Below are 23,018 nucleotides of genomic sequence, written 5' to 3' on the forward strand. Positions count from 1 at the left end.
CAAAAGCCATGTAGGCATTCTGATTACTAGGCAGATAGGCAGCAGGACTGCACAGGCAGGGCTGAGTGAAATCAACACCTCTGCAGAAATCAACCCCTTGGCTCAGAATCTAAATATGATGCTCTGCATAACTTCACAGGCAGAGATGAACACTTCATGTAAGACCCTTCAAGCATCACTGAAAACAACTCAGAATAGATCAGAACAGAGGCCAGGTACCCGACCATCCTGGTTAAGATGAAGTGATTCCATAGCAGGAAAATAAAAGGTGAAAGTCTGAACCTACTGAACATGCTTTAATGTTGACTGCATTGAATATGTTATAAACTATAATTACCTCCCACTCCAAAGTACAGGCTCAACCATTCCCAGCCTGAGTTCACTTTTCAAGGAATGAAGGTGAGCACACACATCCATGTTAGAATAAGAGAGCACTGGCATGCTCAGTGAACTGAATATATTAACTGCTTCATGTAATACATGCTTACTGGATGCTGACTCTGTGCCTACTCTGTGGTGGCTTTTGGAGACACACACAGGAAACCTTGCCCTCCAGCCCCCGTGGCCATCCATGGGTCCATTGCCAGAACTGCCCTAAACGGGGTGCCTCCGGGTCTCCATATTTAGGTTTACTTCCTGGACTGCAAATTCTATGTCTCCAACTGGACTGATAATATGTATCTTCTCTAGCAAAAATTCCAAAGAGAGACCTCTTTTCCACCTGCATTCAGCTTCCTGTGTGCAGGGCCTGTTCATTACTCATCTGAGTACCTAAGGCTGTTATGAGAGCTGATTCACTGGAAAAGTCGCTGATGCTGGGAAAGATTGAGGGTGGGAGAAGGGGATGACAGAGGATGAGATGGCTGGATGGCATCACCGTTGTGATGGACGTGGGTTTGGGTGGACTCCGGGAGTTGGTGATGGACAGGGGGGTGTGGCGTGCCGCAGTTCATGGGGTCGCAAAGAGTTGGACATGACTGAGCAACTGAACTGAACTGAAGGCTGTTATTTACACTCGATCAGTGCTCAGTAACTACCTGTGGAACTACTGCTACAATGACCTTGACACATGTGTCCAGTCTGCCCCCCAGCCAGGATGCTTCCCATCTATCAGGATGGGGCACACCTGGGAAGAGACTGGAAGGGATATCATTTCTGCCCACCTTTGCTGTCCTGTTAAGACAGGTTCTGGAACCAGACTGCCAGTCAATGGAAGAGTAGGAATGCAAACTCAGGCACTCTGGTCCCTTGAGATTAAGGACTGTGGACTTTTGTTGATTTCTTTTACCCTCATGGCAACCTCACTCAATGAGGGAGCATGGCTGAAGCTCAAAGAGGTTAAGCGACTTACCACAGTTATTTCAGATTTTTTAACGTTTTCTATTATTAGGAAAGTAATACAGTACATATACCATATATTATATAAAACTTCCTATGGGCCCTGGGCAGTAGCCCATATCAAATGTATTAAGAAGTTTTCAGCAAATCATATGAACAAGCACAGTGAGTGGTACAATGAAGACTATTACAGTCTAACTTTCCTTCAGATCAGGCTTTGCTAGCAAATGGGCTATAAAATATTTTCTAGTGAGCTTTTTGGGTTTTGGATTTGCAAGTGAGAGACTGCAGACCTTAAATATAAAGCCCTTTGGACAGAGTGTGGCACAAAGTAGCTGCTGTGGTGCCTGGCATTAATGTCCTTCCCTCCTGCCAGTCTCTGATACCACAGAGTCTTGCACAGCTCTTCCCCTCTCTCTTCCCCAAGAGTGAGATAAGCCCCGTCTCCTCTCCTGCCCCTATGTGAGGGCACCTGCAGATTGCTGCTTACCAGTCTGTGTGGGCATCGTCGATCACCAGCAGGATCCTGGGCCTCTGAACAACAGGCGTGGAGGGACCCGGAGGCTCCATCAGCCCCGAGGGGGCCTGTGAGGTCTGCTTCATGGCACTGGAGAAGGAGCTAAAAAGGCTGGATCCTGGAGAGGAGAAGGAGGCTGCCAGGGGCTGAGGGTGCCTCCTCTCCATGGCGGGGGATGCAGGTGAGCTGGTGGAGCTGTCTGGGCGCTGCAGGTCTGTCATGTAGCCGTTAGGCAGGTTGGCCACAAAGCTGCTGTCAGAGAGGCGCCGCCGGAGGAAATTCATGGCTGTGATGGACAAGATGGCTTGTTCCCACTCGGGCTGTCTAGGTGAGGCCCAGAATACAGGCTGCCAGGGAGAGGGAGTGGTAGGGTCTTGGGCCAAAAGAGCCAAGGGAGTCCCACACAAGTCAGCTACAGCGGTCTTTTTTTTCACCTGTGGAAACAGGCCAAGAAATACATTAGTGGAAACGACCTCAGCCTCTTAAGAGCAAACCAATAAAGCCCGTTCTTGCCCTGCTCCTGGGGACAGTGCAAAGTAGGACATCTTTTTGGCAAGGAATTTGGCAACATCTAATTAGAGCACACCCTTTTAACCTACAATTTCCATTTTCTGGAATTCTACCCCAAGAAAGCAATCCGAGTTACAGAAAAAGCCTCTTGGACAAATGTATTTATCACAGCATTATTTACACTAGCAGAATACTGGAAAGTCTTCCAACGTTCAACCACAGGATAACAAATATGTAAACTACAGCACATCCAGCGGAACCTTTTGTGGCTATTAAAAAGAAGTACTTAAAAAGGGATTTTAGTCATGCAGAAAAAATTTCATGTTTTAATTTAAAAGATCATGATATAAGATTATAGATACAGAATGACTACAACCACATAAAAGTTGAAATAACAAAACTTGGGAAAGAAAAAGACATCAGGATGTTAACAGTGACTATATCTGCATCACCAGACTACACAGGCTTTTGTTTTTTCCAGTTACCTGTATTTTCCACATTTTCTAGAATATATACAGCTGCGAACTGAATTGTGTCCTTCAAATCCGTATGTTAAAGCCCTCACCAGTAACATGCTGGTATCTGGAGATGGGTTCTTTTGGAGGTAATGGGGTTAGACGAGGCCATGAGGGTGGTGCTCTCGTGAGAGCATTAATGTCCTCGTAAAAAAAGACAAGAGGGAGTTTGCTATTCCTCGGCCATGTGAGGACACACGGGGAGGCAGCCGTCTGCAAGCCAGGGAGACAGCTCTCACCAGAAACCATCCATTCTGGCACCCTGACCTCAGACTGCCAGCCTCTGGAACTGTGAGAAAACAAATTTCTGTTGTTTAAGCCAGTCTGTGAAATTTTGTCAGGACAGCCCAGCTGGTTAATAAACAAATGAAGGCCTTTTCCAAAGAGAGCAAAATAAGTTTTAAAAAACCAAATTATTCATTTAAGATCAAAATTTCTCACTGAGAAAAATGGTTTCAATCATGCAATTCGACCCCACCTATATTTTATTGTTTTAAGATTATTTTATGTTTTTGCTGAGGTAAAATTTACTTAGAGATGCACAGCCTGTGAGTGTACAGCTCGTGGAGTTTTGATATATGTATATGCTGGCATAAGATTTTTTATACTCCGGTCACCTCAGGAAGTTGTCCTGTGTCCCTTTCTAGCAATCCATGTGTCCTCATGGGTAAAGGCTTTGCTGATGTCTATCATCGTATGTTAATTTTACCTATTCCTGAACTTTATATAAATGTGATTGTGTTTTATTCCTTTCTACGTGGCTTCTTTCCCTCAACATAATGGTTTCAAGACTCAGCTATGTTGTATGTAACAAGTCACTCTTTTATCGCTGAGTAGTGTTCTGCTAGATGAATAACTACAAATTGTTACTACATTCTTTTTTTGAGGGATGTCTGAAATGTTTTCAGTTTGGGGTGGGAATTCTGAATAGAATTGCTCTAAGGATGTTCTATTTAAGTAATTTTGTGGAGAGAGAAACAAAGAAAGGGGAAAGAGCAGGGTGAAGAGACAGAGAGAGAGACTGGTTGAGGGACTGACTTTTTCTTTGGGAAAATATCTAGAAGTTAATTTGTTAGGTCATGGGCAGGCATATGTTTTTGCTTTTTAAGAAACTGTCCAAAACCCTCCCATAGTGGTTGGGACAGTTGCCTTATAGTCTTAGTTGGCTTAGAGTTTTTATCACGAATGGATGTTGAATTTGTGAAGTGATTTTCTAGATTAATTAAGATGATTGTGGCTCAGATCATGAGCTCCTTATGGCAAATTCAGGTTTAAATTGAAGAAAGTAGGGAAAACCACTAGCCCATTCAGGTATGACCTAAAATCAAATCCCTTATGATTGTACAGTGGAGGTGACAAATAGATTCAAGTATCAGATCTGGTAGACAGGGTGCCTGAAGAACTATGGATGGAGGTTCATCACACTGTACAGGAGGCAGTGACCAAAACCATCCCAAAGAAAAAGAAACGCAAAACGGCAAAGTGGTTGTCTGAGGAGTCCTTACAAATAGCTGAGGAAAGAAGAGAAGCCAAAGGCAAGGGACAAAAGGAAAGATGTACCCAACTAAATGCAGAGTTTCAGCGAGCAGCAAGAAGAGATAAGAAGGCATTCTTCTATGAACACCACAAAGAAGTAGAGGAAGACAATATAATGGGAAAGCCTAGAGATCTCTTCAAGAAAATTGGAGATACCAAGGGAACATTTTATGCAAGGACAGGATGATAAAGGACCGAAGCAGTAAAGACCTAACAGAAGCAGAAGAGATTAAGAAGAGTTGGCAAGAATACACAGAAGAACTATACAAAAAAGTCTTAATGACCCAGATAACCATGATGGTGTGGTCATATCTAGAACTAGATATCCTGGAGTGCGAGGTCAAGTGGGCCTTAGGAAGCATCACTACAAACAAAGCTAGAGGAAGTGATGGAATTCCAGCTGAGTTATTTCAAACCCTAAAAAATGATGTTAAAATGCTGTAGTCAATATGCCAGCAAATTTGGAAAACTGAGCAGTGGCCACAGAACTGGAAAAGGTCAGTTTTCATTCCAATCCCAAAGAAGGGCTGTGCCAAAAAATGTTCAAACTACTGTATAATTGTGCTCATTTCTCATACTAGTAAAGTTATGCTCAAAGTCCTTCAAGCTAGGCTTCAACAGTATGTAAACTCAGAACTTCCAGATATACAAGCTGGATTTAGAAAAGGCAGAGGAACCAGAGATCAAATTCCCAACATTTGTTGGATCATAGAGAAAGCAAGGAAATTCCAGAAAAAAACATCTACTTCTGCTTCATTGACTGTGTGGATCACAACAAACTGTGCAAAATTCTTAAACCAGACCACTTTACCTGTCTCCTGAGAAACCTGTATGCAGGTTAAGAAGCAACAATTAGAACAGAACATGGAACAATGGATTGGTTCAAAATTGGGAAAGGAGTAATACAAGATTGTAAATTGTCACTCTGTTTAAATTATATGCAGAGTACATCATGAGAAATGCTGGGCTGAATGAATCACAAACTGGAATCAAGACTGCTAGGGGAACATCAACAACCTCAAATATGCAGATGATACCACTCTTATGGCAGAAAGTGAAGAGAACTAAAGAGCATCGAAAGAAGTCGCTCAGTCATGTCCGACTCTTTTGCCATCCCATTGACTATAGCCTACCAGGCTTCTCTGTCCATGGGATTTTCCAGGCAAGAGTACTGGAATGGGGTGCCATTTCCTTCTTCAGGGGATCTTCCTGACCCAGGGATCGAACCCAGGTCTCCTGCATTGCAGGCAGACGCTTTACCCTCTGAGCCACCAGGGAAGAACATCTGGATGAAGGTAAAAGAGGAGAGTGAAAAAGCTGGCTTAAAACTCAACATTCAAAAAACAAAGATCACGGCATCTGACCCCATCACTTCACAGCAAATAGAAGGAGAAAAAGTGGAAACAGTGACAGATTTTATTTTCTTGGCTCCAAAATCACTGCTGATGGTGACTGCGGCCATAAAATTAAAAGACACTTGCTCCTTGGAAGCAAAGTTATGAAAAACCTAGACAGAATATTAAAAAGCAGAGACTTCACTTTGCCAACAAAGGTCTGGATAGTCAAAGCTGTGGTTTTTCCAGTAGTCATGTATGGATGTGAGAGTTGGACCATAAAGAAGGCTGAGTGGCGAAGAACTGATACTTTCAAACCGTGGTGCTGAAGAAGACTCTTGAGAGTCCCCTGGACAGCAAGGAGATCAAACCAGTCAACTCTAAAGAAAAATCAATCCTGAATATTCACAGAAAGGACTAGAAAGGACTGATGCTGAAGCTCCAATACTTTGGCCACCTGATGGGAAGAGCTGACTCATTAGAAAAAACCTTGATGCTGGCAAAGACTGAAGGCAAAAGGAGAAAAAAGCGGCAGAGAATGACATAAACAGTTAGATAGCATCACTGACTCAATGGACGTGAATTTGAGCAAACTCTGGGACATAGTGAAGAGCAGGGGAGCCTGGCATGCTGCAGTCCATGGGGTCACAAAAAGTCAGACACGACTTAGCAACTGAACAACAAGGTTTTTAAAAATCATGTATTTGCTTAATGTGGTGAGTTACATTAATTGATTTTCAAATGCTAAACCAATCTTTCATTCCTAGGATAAATCCCACTTAGTCATAGTGAATTACCCTCTTTATATAATGCTGGATTCAAGCCAAGAATATTTTGTTGAAGATTTTTTACATCCGTATTCATGAGAAATCTGGTCTGTGATTTTCTTTTTTGTCAATGTCTTTGCCAGGTTTTGGTGCCAGCATAATGCTGACCTTACAAAATATATTCTGAAGTGTCCCTACCTTTTCAATTTTCTGAAAGTTTGTGTAATATTGGGGTTCTTTTCCCCCTTAATTTATTGACAGAATTCAACAGTGAAGCCATCTGGGGCTGATTTTTTTGTTGTTGTTGGAAAGGTTTTAACAATTACCTCAAATGCTTTTATAAATCTATTCATATTCTCTGTTTCTTATTATTTCAATATTGGCAATATATGATTTCAAACAATTGGTCCATTTCATTTTAATTGTATAATTTATTGGCATAAAGTTGTTCATAGCATTTAACATTTCATTTTCTGCAAGATCTGTAGTAATTTTCCCTGATATTCCTGATACTAGTCATTTGCTTTTTCTCTTTTTGATTAATCTGTGTTAAGAATTTATATATTTCATTAATCTTTTAAAGAAACAACTTGCAGCTTTTTATATTTTCTCTATTATTTGTTTTCTATTTCACCTATATCTGCTTTTTATTACTTCCTCTCTTCTTACTTTGGGTTTAAGATTTTTAATTTCCTCTTTTTTCTACATTCTTAAGATGTAAATATACCATTAATTTTAAACATTTCTTCTTTTTAATACAAGCAGTTAAAGCAATGTTATTTCCCTCCATGCACCACTTTAGCTGAATCCAGAAATCTGACATGTTATATTTACATTATCATTCAATTAAAATTATTTCTTTCTAATTCTTTTTGATCTATGTGTTATTTAAACATATCTTTAACTTTCAAACTCCAGTGCTTTTTCAGATATTGTAATGTTATTGCTTTTAATATGATTCATTTATGATTAATGAACATAGTCTATAGGGGTTTAATCCTTCAACATCTTTGACATCCACTCAGATTAATTTTATGGCTCACCATGGTCTATCTTGATGAATGCTTCATTTTCACTTGAAAAGAACATGTATTCTGCAGCCGCTGGGTACAACATTCTATAAACATCAATTAAGACTGTTGTTAAGTCAAGTTCCCCTGGAAACTGACTCTGCCAGGATGATTTGGAAGCAGAAAGTTTACTGGAGTGTGTTTCCATGATTAACAACTGCAAGCATGACAAGCACAAATGGGCAGAAGGAGGGGTTGAACTGGAATACAGTTTTCACAGAGGCCTCAGCTGATCTTATTGGGAGCATGGATTGGGGGACATCTCCTTAGATTTCCTCATTTTCTAGACACTCTGATAGCCTGTATTCTGCATGTGTGCTTGCTAAGCTGCTTCAGGCCCATCCAAATCTTTGAGACCCTGTGGACTATAGCCCGCCAGGTTCCTCCGTCCATGGGATTTCCCAGGCAAGAATACTGGAGGGGTTACCAGGCCCTCGTCCAGGGGATCTTTCTGACCCAGGGATAGACCCATGTCTCCTACATCTCCTCACTGGCAAGCAGGTTCTTTACCACTAGCTCCACCTGGGAAGCCCCAGACTCTGCCTGCTTCCTGTCAAATCAATAAAACTGCAGCTTCCTGCTCTGGTTCTAGCTTCTCCCTGCCATATAGACTGGGGAGTGCTTTACAGAGAAGAGCCACATCAATGTGAATCTCACTTAGTGGGGGAAGGTGCCTTTTTTCAAGGGTTAAATCTCCTCCAGATCCCACCTACTTTTTATTTCTCTCCAAAAATCTCAGATTCTTTCAAATACTTTATCCAAAATTTATAACTATCATCTGTGACAGGGTTAGTCCAACACAAGCTACTGAGCAATTATTGGATCTGAACATCTTCCATCTTTCAAATACTGGATAGAAAAGTTTACAAACAGAGATGAAGGGACCTTAGAGATTATTTAACAATCTCTTCTTTAGGAACTCTGGTCAACCTTACACTGGCAGGAATTCACCACCTTTAGAAGCATTATGTTTTTTGACCAACTCCAGTGTTCATTAAAGACTCATTCTGTAATTTCTTTCACTGCAGGCCCTGGGGGAGCTTATAATCTGGTAAAGGGAGGCAGATAATGAACAAAAACTCATGGCCTGGGGCAATACACAGAGTGCTGTTATAGAGATTAACAGAGAAGGCCTCTCTGAGAGGTGACCTTTAAGCCCAGATGTAAGGATAAAGGGTAAGGGAAGTACATATGCAAAGGCCCTGAGGTAGGAAAGTATTAGGCACATCTGATGAACAGAAGGAAGGCCAGCTTAATCAGAAAATAAGGAGAAGATTTTTATAAGAAAATGTTTAGAGAACTAGAAAGGAGCCAGATCATGAAGGGCCATCTTGAAAATAATTCTGATTTTATTCCAAGGGTGAAAAGTAAACCACTGGATGATTATAAGCAAGAGACACACATAATCTCATCTACCTGGCCACCGTGTGGAGAACAGACTGAAGAGCACATATATGGATGCAGCAGCCAAGTTAGGAGCTTGTTAAAATCACTTAGGTCCTTAGGTATAAAAGAAGAGAGTTGGATTACATGATTTGCAAGGTGTCTTCCTGTTTTGTGAGTCACTGATTTCCTGTGCCACTAGACACTGGATATCTCTTCAGTGACAAACTTAATTTGATGGTGGGACCAGGTGGGAGTGAGGGAGATTCTGGAAGGAAAGAAACTGGAAAAGGTCAGAAGACCCTGGGATAAAATCTTTCTGGGATAGAATTCAGGAGAGGCCAAGTGAGGGCTCAGCCCCACGCTATGCCTCCACTGGCCACTAGAGGGCAAGAGTGACCACATGTGCTTAGTTGTTCAGCCCTGTCCGACTCTTTGTGACCCCATGGACTGCAGCTTCTGTCCATGGGGATTCTTCAGGCAAGAATACTAGAGTGGGTTGCCATGCCCTCCTCCAGGTGATCTTCCCAACCCAGGGATCGAACCCAGGTCTCCCACATTGCAGACGGATTCTGTACTGTCTGAGCCACCAGGGAAGCACACCAGACAGAAAAATAAAACATGTCATAAAGCAACATATTCAAAACTGGGACAGGAGTACATCAAGGCTTTATATTGTCACCCTGCTTATTTAACTTATCTGCAGAGTACACCATGTGAAAACAGTGGGCTGGATGAAACTCAAGCTGGAATCAAGACTGACAGGAGAAACATCAATAACCTCAGATATGCAGATGACACCATCCTTATGGCAGAAAGTGAAGAGGAACTAAAAAGCCTCTTGATGAAGGTGAAAGAGGAGAGTGAAAAATCTGGCTTAAAACTCAACATTTAAAAAATGAAGATCATAGCATCTGGTCCCATCACTTCTTGGCAAATAGATGGTGGGAAAAATGGAAACAGTGACAGACTTTTATTTTCTTGGGCTCCAAATTCACTGTGAACAGTGACTGCAGCCATGAAATTAAAAGAGGCTTGCTCCTTGGAAGAAAAGCTATGACAAACCTAGACAGCATACTAAAAAGCAGAGACATCACTTTGCTGACAAAAGTCTGTAGAGTCAAAGCTATGGCTTTTCCAGTAGTCATGTACGGATGTGAGAGTCTGACCATAAAGAAGGTTGAGTGCCAAAGAACTGATGCTTTCAAACTGTGGTGCTGGAAAAGACTCTTGAGAGTCCCTTGGATTGCAAGGAGATCAAACCAGTCAATTTTAAAGGAAATCAACTCTGAATATTCACTGGAAGGACTGATGCTAAAGCCGAAACCCCAATACTGTGGCACCTGATGCAAAGAACTGACTCATTAGAAAAGATCCTGATGCTGGGAAAGATTGAAGGCGGGAGGAGAAGGGGAGGACAGAGGACAAGATGGTTGGATGCCATTACCAATTCAATGGACGTGAGTTTGAACAAGCTTCTGGAGTTGGTGATGGACAGGGAAGCCTAGTGTGCTGCAGCTTATGGAGTCACAAAGAGTCAGACACGACTGAGTGACTGAACAACAACAACAATATCAAGCAACTTTGCAGGCTTACTTCTTGGAGACTGTAGCAGGTGGGAAGACTTTTCTGTGAAGGTTTTAAAAGCTTGGAGACTTCTCACTTGTTAATGGAGCCACACAACAGAAATAAGGTATAAATCATATGGCTGCAGGTTTTGCATCAAAGCATAAACAACTCCATAGAGTGAGAACTGCCCCATTGCAGCACCAGCTACTGATCATGAAGATAAGCAACTGATCATGAACTGTTCAGGAGAGTGGACATCTCTGCACAGGTGTCTCACTGACTCAGACACCCAGACTCATTTCTGTGCTCATCCTCAGATGATTTTTGGTACCTGGCCTCCCCTTCCTCCCAGAAGTACCACTAACCATCGACTCACTTTGGCCAGAACTTGAATCTCACCTTTTGCTCCTCCTTATGCCTCAGCAGTTTCAGCCACTCAGTCACCGGGTCCTGTCAATTCTGTCCCCCCAAACATCTTTAATATTGTCTCCTCCCCTCCATCAATACTATCACTGTTTCACAGACTAAGGTAAAAAATGGACCAATGACCTTAACAGAGACCTCACCAAAGATACACAGATGGCAAATCAGCTCACAAAAGGATGCCCCAAATCAACAGTTGGCAGGGAAATGCAAATTAAAGTAACAATGAGATACCATTACACACCTATGAGAATAGCCCAAATCTGGAACACTGGCAACACCTGAGGCTGACGAGGATGTGGAGCGTCAAGAACCCTCACTTGTGGCCAGTGAGAAGGCGTGGTAACACTGACTCTGGAAGCAAGTCTGGTGATTTCTTATAGAACTTAATAAACTCCTACCATACTATCCAGCAATCATGCTCCTTGGTATTTAGCCAAAGGAGCTAAAAAATGTATGTCCACACACAAAAATAATCTGCACAAGGATGTTTACAGCACGATGCTTATTCATAATTGCAAAAACTTCAGAAGAAATCAAATGTTCTTCAGAAGTGATAAATAGACTGTGGTACATCCAGGCAAGTGAATATTTAGTACTAGGAAGAAACTCACTGGCAAAGTCCATTAACAATTTCTGAGAAATCAAAACAGAATCTGCCTAATAAAGTCAAGTCTAACCTTTTTTTCTCCTTTTCATTTAGTCTAGTTTCACTTGCTCACAGGAAACTGCCTGCAGAAGCCCCCTAACCGGCTCTTCAGCCCAGGGTTCCCAGTGCAAAGTGGCTGCACCCTACACTTCAGAGCTTGGCGGTCTGTGTGCAGAGATAATGCACACGGCACCTCATTTCAAGATAGCGGCAGAGGGCCGCATGCAGAAGCACTGCTCTCGGCACCTCACTTCAAGATGGCGGCACTCGGCACCTCACTTCAGATGGCAGCAGAGGGCCGCGTGCCGAAGCACTGCTCTCGGCACCTCACTTCAAGATGGCGGCACTCGGCACCTCACTTCAGGACGGCGGCAGAGGGCCGTGTGCAGCAGCACTGCTCTCGGCACCTCACTTCTAAATGGTGACACTGGGCCAGGTGCAGAAGCACTGAGGTCCACATTTTGATCTGAACAGTGGGGAGTAGCACAGCGGCAGCCGCCAGGCAAGAACTCCGCCTCCCTCCATGTGGACAAAAACCCTACAAAGCTGCCCTGCCCGTGGCGTGTTTGAGAGGCGTGTATTCTAGTGCACAAGCTTGCACCTCTCCACCCTCTGATTTAAGGATTAACCTTTCCTTTGCCTCTAAACCAAACTCGAGCTCATTCTGGCTGCTCGAACAATACTGAGCAGAAGGACCCTTGTTGAGGACCAGCTCCAGAAAATCAGAACAAAATGAGCTGTAAAAGCCATGAAAAGACATAGAGGAAATAGAGGAACCTTAAATGCATGTGACTAAGCAAAAGAAGGGGCTTCCCAGGTGGTGCGGTGGTAAAGAATCCACTTGCCAATGCTGGAGACACAAGAGATGCAGGTTGGATCCCTGGGTCGGGAAGATCCCCTGCAGCAGGAAATGGCAACCCACTCCAGTGTTCTTCTCTGGAAAATTCCATGGGCAGAGGAGCCTGGTGGGCTACAGTCCATGGGGTTTCAAAAAATCAGACACCACTGAGCACCACACACTAAGCAAAAGAAGTCTATCTGCAAAGGCCAGGTACTGTGTGTGATTCCAATTATATGACATTCTATAAAAGACAAAATTATGGAGTTAGCAAAATGGTCAATGGCTTCAGGGATTATGGCAGGGGGTGGGAGGGTGGGGGGGGATGAGATCTGACACTGGTGGGAGGATGAAGAGACAGAGCACAGAAGATCTGTGAAAATACTTACAGTATAATACTCACAGCAGTGAAAATCCTCTCTATGATGCCATAATGATGGATACATGTCCTTAGGCATTTGTCCAAGCCCATAGAATGCCCAAGAGTGAACTCTAAACTATGGACCTTGGGTGGTTAAGATGTGTCAATTTTGATTCATCAGTTGTTAACAGATGTACCACTCTGGTGGGGATGTTGATAGTGTGGGAGGCTGTACATGTGATGGGGCAGGGAGTATAAGGAAATCTTTCTACCTTGCTGGCAAGTTGTTGTGAACCTCACACTTAAAAAAACAATGCCTTACTGAAAACAAAAAAAGGATTCTTCAAGTGTAAGACCCCCAACTAGGGATGACCCTAGCCTTAGCACTCTGGTGCTGGACACAGCTGGACAGAGACAATGAGCCTTAAGCTTAAACTCGAGGACTCTGGAACTCCATTGCCTGTCTCTTTTCCCACTGCCAGGAGGTCTGGCAGCGTGGTCCACTTTTGTTTGGGATGCAGTGTGTCAGGGTCTGCAGTATCAGACGAGATACTGTAAACACGAACAGGCTTTGAATGGACCAGACTTTGAGACCTGGTCTGCCTCTTGTGCCCAGTCACTTCAGTTGTGTCCGACTCTTTGTGACCCTATGGATTATAGCCTGCCAGGCTCCTCTGTCCATGGGATTCTCCAGGCAAGAGTACTGGAGTGGGTTGCCATGCCCTCCTCCAAGGGCTCTTCCTGACCCAGGGATCAAACTTGCATCTCCTGCACCTCGTGCATTGCAGGAGGATTTTTTATCCATTCAGCCCCCTGGGAAGCCCAGACTGTCTCTGGCAGCTTAGTAATATTTTGGCCACAGGTTCTTGGTCTGCAAAATGGAGGTGGCTAATCTCTGCCCTCCCTATTCCACATGTCTTTAAGCAGACTGAAATAAAATGCGCTAAACTGGTTTTCAACATGTTCACGTTTTTAAGTTAATGCTGGGTAAAACTGACTTTTGGGGAGTACATTTTAACACATTCATGAAGCCACCACCTCAACCAGGGTAGAGAACAGTTCCATCGATCCACAGGAAATTGCTTTTTAACCTTTAAACTGCACTGTAAATGTTGCTGGCATGATGTTTCATGGGCTAATACCTGGCTCTCTGACAATGGGGTATCAGATAAGGAATATTCAAGGCCTGGTACATTTCTTAGAACATTAGGGGGGAAAAAATTCAGTAATTGAACCTCCTGATCATCAGTTGCCTTTGCACTCATTGTTCCTTCACCTGCAGCATCCTTTCTACAGATACCTGCATGGCTCCTCCCTCATCTCCTTCAGATCTTTGGTCAAATGTCACTTTCTCAGTGAGGCCTCTCCCGACCACCTGAGGTTAAACCATCTGTTTCTTTGGATTTCTCTTACTCTACTCCACTTGTTCCTTTCTCCCAAGCATGCATCACCTTCTATAAACTACATACTCTACTTTTTTGCTTTCCTTATTGTTGGTTCTCTGCTCCCTGATAGAATGTACGCCCCCAAAGAACAGAGACTCTTTTCTGATTTGTTCACTGATGTATCTCCAGCACTTAGAAAAGTGCCTAGCACATAATAGGGGCTCGATACATATTTGTTGAGTAAACCTGCTTAAAATAACAGGAACAAAATTAAACCCTCCTTATCTTTTGTCTGCGAAGACTAAATGTGTAATTGTGTAAGAGGAAGCAGCCATCCTAGTGGATGCATAAAAGCCTAAGTTGGGCCACACCTGGAGTAACAGGAGGGCATAACCAATTTCATTTTTTTAGTTAACTCCTTCTCTACGAAGAAATACCAAGACTCATAAATTCTCTCTATCTTTGGCTCAATGAGTGCTGAAAATTTTTTCTTTTTCCTCCCCCACTTGGAACCAGAGTTTGGGTAATTAACAACTGTTTAAAACTCCTTCTGCCTGGGCAGAAAGTTTAAAAATTCATGGAGACAACATGGGCTGAGCTTCATCCATATATTGATGAGCACAGGCAGTGTGGGTGAGCCTTCGAACTCAAAGAGTGTGCCACTCAAGTTGCAGAGCTAAGAGATGCTTAACTTCCTGAAAAAAAGGTCAAACACGCATCTGCCGAGGGAACAGCTCCATTTCCACATAACAGATCCGCCAGGCCTTTCATCCTCTGAGCTCTGTTCCAGCCACAGCTACATGAAAGTGTGTGCTGTCTTTGATGAGTTCATATCCACTCACAGGGGCCCAGATCTCCTGTGAGAAGCAACACTCTGGTTCCCACAGGTGTGACACTGTGGATCCCCAGCCAAGAATTGGGGCTTTGGAGACAGGATTTGTAGGTTATTAGAACCCACCTGGGCAGGAGGCTTCCCCCTGGGGCTCAGGGATAAAGAATCTGCCTGCAATGTGGGTTCGATCCCTGGGTCAGGAAGATCTGCTGGAGGAGGTCGTGGCAACCCACTCCACTGTTCCTGCCTGGAGAATCCCATGGACAGAGGAGTCTGGCGGGCTACAGTCCATAATGTTGCCAAGAGTCAGACACTGTGCTTCAGTCAGACACACCACCAAAGTGGCCAAGCACTGAAGTGACTGAGCACAAGCGTCCAGGAATGGGAGGAATTCCGAGACTGAGATTGACACATAAACACTTTTGATACTATGTATAACACAGATGACTATTGGGAACATATTGTACAGCTCAGAGAACTCTACTTAACTCTACTTGTAGCACTGCGTTGACCTGAATGAGAAGGAACTAAAAAAAGGAGGGGATATATGTATATGGACAGGTGATTCACTTTGCTGTATAGAAAAAACTAACACAACATTGTAAAGCAACTATACTCCAATAAAAATCAATTAAAAAAAAAAAAAAGAAATCACCCTCCGCACCTTGGCATATATCCAAATAGAGAAATGCCACAAAAAATGTTCATGTACGTGAATACTGACATTTAGCAAACAAGACTGGATACGGGCTTGGTATTATCTGACAGTCACATGGGCTTGTCTCTGATTTATCAAGACTTTCCTCTGAAGGTCATTGTCAAAAATACAAACAAGCTGAAATCTGGAGCTAAATGGTCATCTTTGGCCCCCCTCATTGCTGCCCATGGTGTGCCCTTCAAAGTAAATTAAGGAAATGTCTAGTGATGTTAACTTATTGTAAAATAAAGTAAAAACCACAAGTGGTTTGGAAGACATATTGCACAATATCATTTCTAGGCTTTTTCATTCTAAACTGGGTCCAGTTTTAAATACCCCATGCTGCCTTCCTAAGACGAAGACTAGATAACAAACAGACAGGGCCACACAGGGAACCCAACCGTGACACCCAGGAACCTGTCCTGTCCTCTCCAGTCTCAACTCCAAGTGAATGGAGAAAACAGAGCGGGGAATGGTATGGGGATCTCCTTGTGCTGATCATAGCTGTATCCCTGTCAGGGTCGGGCCCAGAGTCAGCTGTGTGATGCTAATTTGCACCAGCTTCAGGGAGTACCCTGTGTTGGCCTCTTGCATCACTTGGGAAAAAGCAGACAACACAGCTGCCAGCATGGCCAGAAGAGCATCTGAATCACTGTTGCCCAGCAAAAGGCAGGCAGGCTTCCAGGACTGCTGTGGCCCTGTTAGACAGCACTTCATTTCCAGTCTCCAGGCTGGGTGATCCGTGATGTTTGCAAGGCAGAGCAAGGGAGTAAGTGAGCCAGAATTCTGTGCCAAACCAGCCGACACGGAAGTATGAAAGTGAAAGTACAGTAAAGTCGCTCAGTCATGTCCGACTCTTCACGACCCCATGGACTGTAGCCTACCAGGCTCCTCTGTCCATGGGATTTTCCAGGCAAGAGTACTGGAGTGGGTGCCATTGCCTTCTCCAGAGGATCTTCCTGACCCAGGGATCGCACATGGTCTCCAGAATTACAGACAGACACTTTACGTCTGAGCCGCCAGGGAAGCATAACGACCATGATAGTGGTGGTGCTGGTGGCGCTGGTGGTGGTGGCTGCCACTGACTGAGTCCCTGTGGGGAGCCAGGACTGCAGGTAGATGCCTGCAGATGGTGCTTAAGCCTCACAAGCACCCTGCCCAGGAAGTACAATCATCTCTATTTCACAGAAGAAGAAACTGAAGTCCAATGACAACAAGACATGTGTTCAGTTTATAAATGATCATTACAGACTGTCAGGCACTGCTCTAAGCACCTGTCCCTATGAACTCATGCATCCTTCCTTCAGCCTTATGAGGCAGGTGTGCTATTCTCACCTGTGCTGTACAGATGTGGACGCTGAAGCTCAGAGTTACACTGCTGACAAGGGGCAGGGCTGAGATTCACACCCAGGCAATGCAGCTCTGGTGGGCACCGCGGTAACCACTAGGCAGCACTGCCCCTTCACGGTATCAGGATCCAAACCCAGGTCTGTCTGGGATCTACTGATTTTTTATCACATCATGGTCCCTTGGGGTTCTGTGAGCCTGGAATCTGTCTTCCTGGGCGCCTTCACCTTAGCTCAGTTACACAGATGCCCTTGGGGCTCCCCCTCCTCTCTGCCCTGCCTCCCACACAGTGGTGTCACACCCCTGTCTCCTCTGTTTGGCACGACCTTCCCTTTGCCTTCCTATGTCCTCCAGCTGGTTATTTCTGACTCAGCTCATCCCCTTCTCCTCTGAGGAGGCTTTCCTGACTATTCTCACCAACTGATGAGGACTAAGGCTCTGTGACCCTGCAGAGGCTGGCACACACCCATCACTGTGGGTGTGGGGTAGGGACCAAGTCTGGCGTTAGAGATGGTGCCAGGCAGCTCCAGGTACCCAGAGTCAAGGAGAGACGCCAGCATGGCCAAGGTCTGGGAACCAGCTGCCACATTCCCGTGCACTGGGTCAGAAAACTCATGGAGCTAAATAAGGAACCTTCCTAGAGACAAAGGAGACCTTTGGGAAGCTTGCTCAGGTCTGCAGCATACCTGAGGATACAAAAGAAGGGCTGACACGGAGGGAAACACCAGTCACTCGGAACATGTGGATGAAGGTATTCACAGGTGAGGAGGGAGACAGAGAAACAGAGACAGAAAGACATATATGTGTATACCTATAGCTGATTCACACTGTTGCACAGCAGAAACTAGCACAACGTTGCAAAGCAATTATACTCCAATAATAGATTTTAAAAAAGGAGACACAGAGAGAGAGAGAGAGAGAGAGAAATAGAGAGACAAAGAGATACAGAGAGAGACAGAGACGGAGAGACAGGGAAAGACACAGACAGAGATTAAGACAGAAACAGTCCGGGAGACACAGAGAGGGCCCAGGCGGTAGCCACTGAGGCACTCATCACCGTCATTCAGCTCCCACAGCCTCCGCCCGAGCTTCCTCAGGGCAGACGGCCAGGCTGGCGGTGCTTTTGGTGGCCAGGTGCTGCTCTAATGAGGAATTTAGCAAGTTCACTCCACAGAGCAAAGGCGTGCTATGAGGCATCTTCAATTTATGAGGTCCAAACCCAAACTCCTGATTTCCTGCCATCTCACCCACCCAATAAAGAATCTGCCTGCAATGCAGGTAGACCTGGGTTCAATCCCTGGGAAGATCCCCTGGAGAAGAAAATAGCAATGCAGCCCAGTAGTTTTGCCTGGAGAATCCCAGGGACAGAGGAGCCTAGCAGGCTACAGTCTCTGGGATCACAAAGTCAGACATGACTGAGCGACTAACACTTTCACTTTTCACCCCTACCCAAACTGTCCCTTTTCCATCTTCCTCATTTCAGCAGATACCCCATCCAGTGGTTTAAGCTAGAAATGTGGGGAGATGCTAGGATTCCTCCCTGTGGAGCCTCCCACATCCAGGCCACCACCAGCTCTTATCCCCAAGGAAGCCTCTGAATCCATCTACTTCTTTCAACTCCACCATCACCATCACCATCACCATCAGTGTGTGAGCTGCCCTCATCCCTCACCTGTACCAAACTGCCTTCCTGCACCAAACCAGAAGCTCTCCTCTGGCCTCCCTGTCTCCCCACCTGCTCCCCAGCTCTGACTCCTGCCCTCCTTTTTTTTTTTTTTTAATTTTATTTTTAAACTTTACATAATTGTATTAGTTTTGCCAAATATCAAAATGAATCCATCACAGGTATACATGTGCTCCCCATCCTGAACCCTCCTCCCTCCTCCCTCCCCATACCATCCCTCTGGGTCGTCCCAGTGCACCAGCCCCAAGCATCCAGTATCGTGCCCTCCTTGTGGATGGCATTCAAGCTTCTTTCAAAGCTTGCAGGCCAACATCGTCTGGGACCTTCCCTCACTCAGTCTCTGCATCAAACCACCCACCTTCCTGTTTCCCAAACAAGCCAGCCTCCTTCCCCAGCACCATCCCCTGCCCTCAGGCCTTTGCATATGCTGTTCCCTTTGCCCATTCCCTCCGCCCAGAATGTTCTTCCCAGCTCGGCCTTGTCATCCAGCTCTCAAGTCCAATGCCACTGTCCCAGAGCTCTTCTCTGATCATTTCCTGTTCACCCTGGACCCCTAATCTCCTTCCACCCTCCTGCGGCATCTTCTTTATCTTGGGAATGGTTTTACTTCCTGCCAGACCAGACCCCCTCAGCCCTCTCCTGACACCTCACATAAGATTCAGATGCAAGACTGGCACCCTGAGAACTTGGTAATCCTCTGTCAAAGGACTCCAGGATCCCAGGACCCCAACGAGGGTGTGGGCGATATCCCAACAGAAACAACTATCTAGAGGGGCTGGACCTGGGAAGGTGGGGATGCCTGTGAAACCACACAGAACCACGCACCATGACACCCCTGCTCTCACGACTCTGTTGCCTGATGTGGAAGGCAGGTATGGACAAGGAAGAGACTTACCTGTGTGCATTCAAGTGGCCAGGCAAGTCCAGGTCACCAAGTCTTCAGCTGGTGTTTTGTTTTTTGTGTTTTTTTTTTAATGACTCCACCAATATCACTATTAAAATACAAGATTCTCAGGCTTTTAGTGCCTACTTGCCAACCACTCATTTCACCCTCTTCAGGGAATACTTTTCTCCTAAATTAAAAATACTAGTAACCGCTACGTGGCTGACGGCTTACTCAAGCACTGAGCTAATTTAATTATAAGCATTACTTCATTAATCCTCACATAACCCTGTAAAGCAAATACAACTCTTAGCCCCATTTTACAGGTAGGAAACCGAGGCTCAGGGATTTCAGGACTTGGCAGGACATCATGTACTAGATCAGTCTAGTATATCTCCAGATGCAGCCCTTCAACCACGTGATACCCTGGTTTGCTGGCCCCCCTCCTCCCAATAATCCTGACATCAGTATCAATGGAGTGCTCCATGAGAGCCTGACACCTACCAGGCAGCACTCTGGCAGCCTCTGCAGTGTCCTTCACCTTCGGGAGCCTGAGTCCTGGCACTGGCTCAGAAAGTTCCAGGAACAGTGGGCTCAGCTGCAATTACGGTGACACTGTCCCTGCTCTCGCAGGCTAGAGAACCCGGCAGCCTCATGCTCGCATAAAGGAGCAGGTGAGGGCAACGCTAGCACAGATTTTCACTAAAAGAGGTGGGAGCTACCACCACGGACTCCCTGTGTGACCCGAACAATAAAAATGACAGTAATGGTAATAATAAGAATAATAGCAATTCACAACAATAACATTAACAGTAATCACAGTAACAATAAAATACAACAGCAACAATATTATAAATATTGTTGTAATAAATAGTATTTATACAATGCTGTCTGTGTGTCGGGTACTGTTTTAAGCCCTATTTATATATTAAACCAATTAGTCCGAACGTGAATCTCGTTATTATCTATTTTTCACACAGAGGAAACTGAGGGCCAGAAGGGCACAATCAATTGCCCAGTAGTCAGCATGATTCAGTGTGGGGTCAGGATGTGGCCCCACACGTCATTCCGTCACTTCTCCACCCAAGAGTTTCTCTCATTTCTAAGAGGAGGAGCTCAGATCTGAAGAACTCAGATGCACATTTTCTGAAGAACTCAGATGCAAGACACAGAAAAGTGGTTTCTTTCTCTGCCTTCCCTTATCCTGATTTCTAACAATACTTGTCAGCCTCCACTGATATTAGTAATATGGGCAAAATTCTTGCTACATGTCAAGACACTCAGCTGAGCATTTACCTGCACCTTCACTGTGTCCCATACTCCTAGTAATCCTACAAGGAAGGTTCTAGTATCCTTATTTTAGAGCTGAAGCACCCGAGGCTCAGACAGGTTCAGTCACTCGCCTGAGGTCACACAGCAGAGAAGCTGAAGAAGTCTAACAAGGTTGGTCTGATCCCAGAGTCTAGGCCTTTAACCACGAGTTGTGTCTGATTGTTTCTCTTCCCTACTCCTCTCTCTTCAGGAGCAACTGAGCTGGGGAAGCGGCTGGCCTCAGCCAAGCAGCAGTAATGCCCCCGCAGGCCAGGCACTATGATACCCCAGGACTGATGACATGTGACAGGCAGGGGGACGCGGCCACGGGAAGCACAGCCTTCCTATCCTGGCATCAGATTTCCACCGAGACATCCCCGGGCAGCTGCCGTGACTCCTTCCAGAGCTCGGCCCTCTGGTTCTCTCCTGCTGGCACTGGCAGACCAGGGGAGGTTTCTGCACAGCGTGGATGGAGGTGTTCATGGTGGGGCCTCCAGCCCCCACACAGAACAGTCATTTCCGCTGCGCTCGCTGGTCCAACTGCCGCGGGAATGCTGGACTCGCCTTCACGCCCACCAGTGCTCTCTTTCCCCTCCACTTACTTTTTTTTTTTTTTAAATCACAAAAAGGTTTTCTCAAACTCTTTCCTAGGGGGTTTGAAACTGTCTGGAGACAGAGTCCTTCTCAGGAAAGGAGACCTTCACAGGCCTCAGAACGTGGCATGAAAATAGCCCCCACGGCTCCCCTGCCCCCCAGTGCTTCAGCATCTTCTTCCTTGCAGAAGGGGGTTAGGGGTGGAGGAAAGAATCCAGTGATCCCACAGCCCCCCAGACCCCGCCCCAGGCAGGAGACATCCCATTTTACAGAAGAGTCAAGTGAGGAATCTTGGCTAGGAGTCAGGCTAGAACTCAGCCTTTCTCCCCTCTCTGGATCCTACCTCAAGTAGCTGAGATGGAGAAGGACCCCTGAGCTGCTGGAGGCAAAGGCATGAGACTGTGTGGGAGGCAAGCAGTGGAGATAACGTGAAAGGGCACCATGGTGGGAGAGGAAGCTGGAGCTTCAGCCTCCTGGGCGTGAAGGGTCTCAGAACCATGTGGAAGAGCTTGGACAAACAGCAAGAAGCAGCTGCTGTGTTTAAGCAGGGCAGTGACGTGGTCACATTTGTGTTTAAAAAAAAAAAAAAATTCTGACACTATATGCTATGGAAATGGGATTTGGAGGAAACCTAATGGACACAGGGAGACCAGGAAGGAGGGTTTCACAGTGATCTATGAAGGAGATTGTTTTGCATGTCTGTCTATGAAGGAGACAGATGAAGAGAGTAGCAAAGCATCCCTTTCATTCACTCCCACGCCCATAACAAACCCTTCGCTCTGTTATGGGATTGTATGGAGGTGAATCTGATATAATCCCTGTCTTCAAACAGTTTATAACATTAGGGACATCGAAGAAACAATACGGGATGGAGTCACTCTGTTTCTTTGACTCACAAGTATCTTCTGAACACCTCCTATGGGCCAACCCTTTCCAGTTGGTGCTGGAGATGTAACAATGGAAAAAACCCCAAATCTCTGACCTCATGGGGGTCACATTCAAGTGTGTGTGGGGGGGTGATTAGTCAGATTCTATTGATTCTTGCTTAGGAAACAACGCATGTACATTTGTCAGTGTCATTTGCCTTCCCCGATTTCAGTCAAAAACACACGGTAAATCACAGTTTTGCTGGAGGACAATAGAGTATCTACTGGATGCAGGAAAAGTTGAGCAGAAAGACAGATTTAGAAGAACTCTAAAAACATAATATCGAGGGTCATCTAGGATAAGGGTGAACATTCCCAAACAAAGCAACTTTTAGGGGTAACATGTATTGTGATGTTTCACGTGGTGCTCTTTCAAACCTCAAAAAAGGTATACCATACTGTTTCTTATTAACTAGACAAGATAGAATAAAAATAGTAAGTTTTAAGCCAAAGGCCAAAATCAGAAAAGAAAAACCTTCATAACTTGAAACTTTATCACTGAAATAGTCCCTATGTGGAATAACCCTAAGACGACACCGTTAACACAAC

At 45.0% G+C, this 23,018-nt stretch overlaps 1 protein-coding gene across 1 annotated transcript in view; it reads right to left on the reverse strand.

Moving 5' to 3' along the window:
• Positions 1–23,018, reverse strand: part of SYN3 (synapsin III) — a 492,973-nt gene that overhangs the window by 455,965 nt on the left and 13,990 nt on the right. Inside the window, exon 2 of the mRNA XM_061417235.1 lies at positions 1,829–2,289. Within this exon, the coding sequence (XP_061273219.1) occupies positions 1,829–2,139 (311 nt within the window). The 5' untranslated portion in view covers positions 2,140–2,289. The remainder of the gene's footprint in view (positions 1–1,828; positions 2,290–23,018) is intronic.

Source organism: Bos javanicus, chromosome 5, assembly GCF_032452875.1.
Source record: "Bos javanicus breed banteng chromosome 5, ARS-OSU_banteng_1.0, whole genome shotgun sequence".
NCBI classification, from domain to species: domain Eukaryota; kingdom Metazoa; phylum Chordata; class Mammalia; order Artiodactyla; family Bovidae; genus Bos; species Bos javanicus.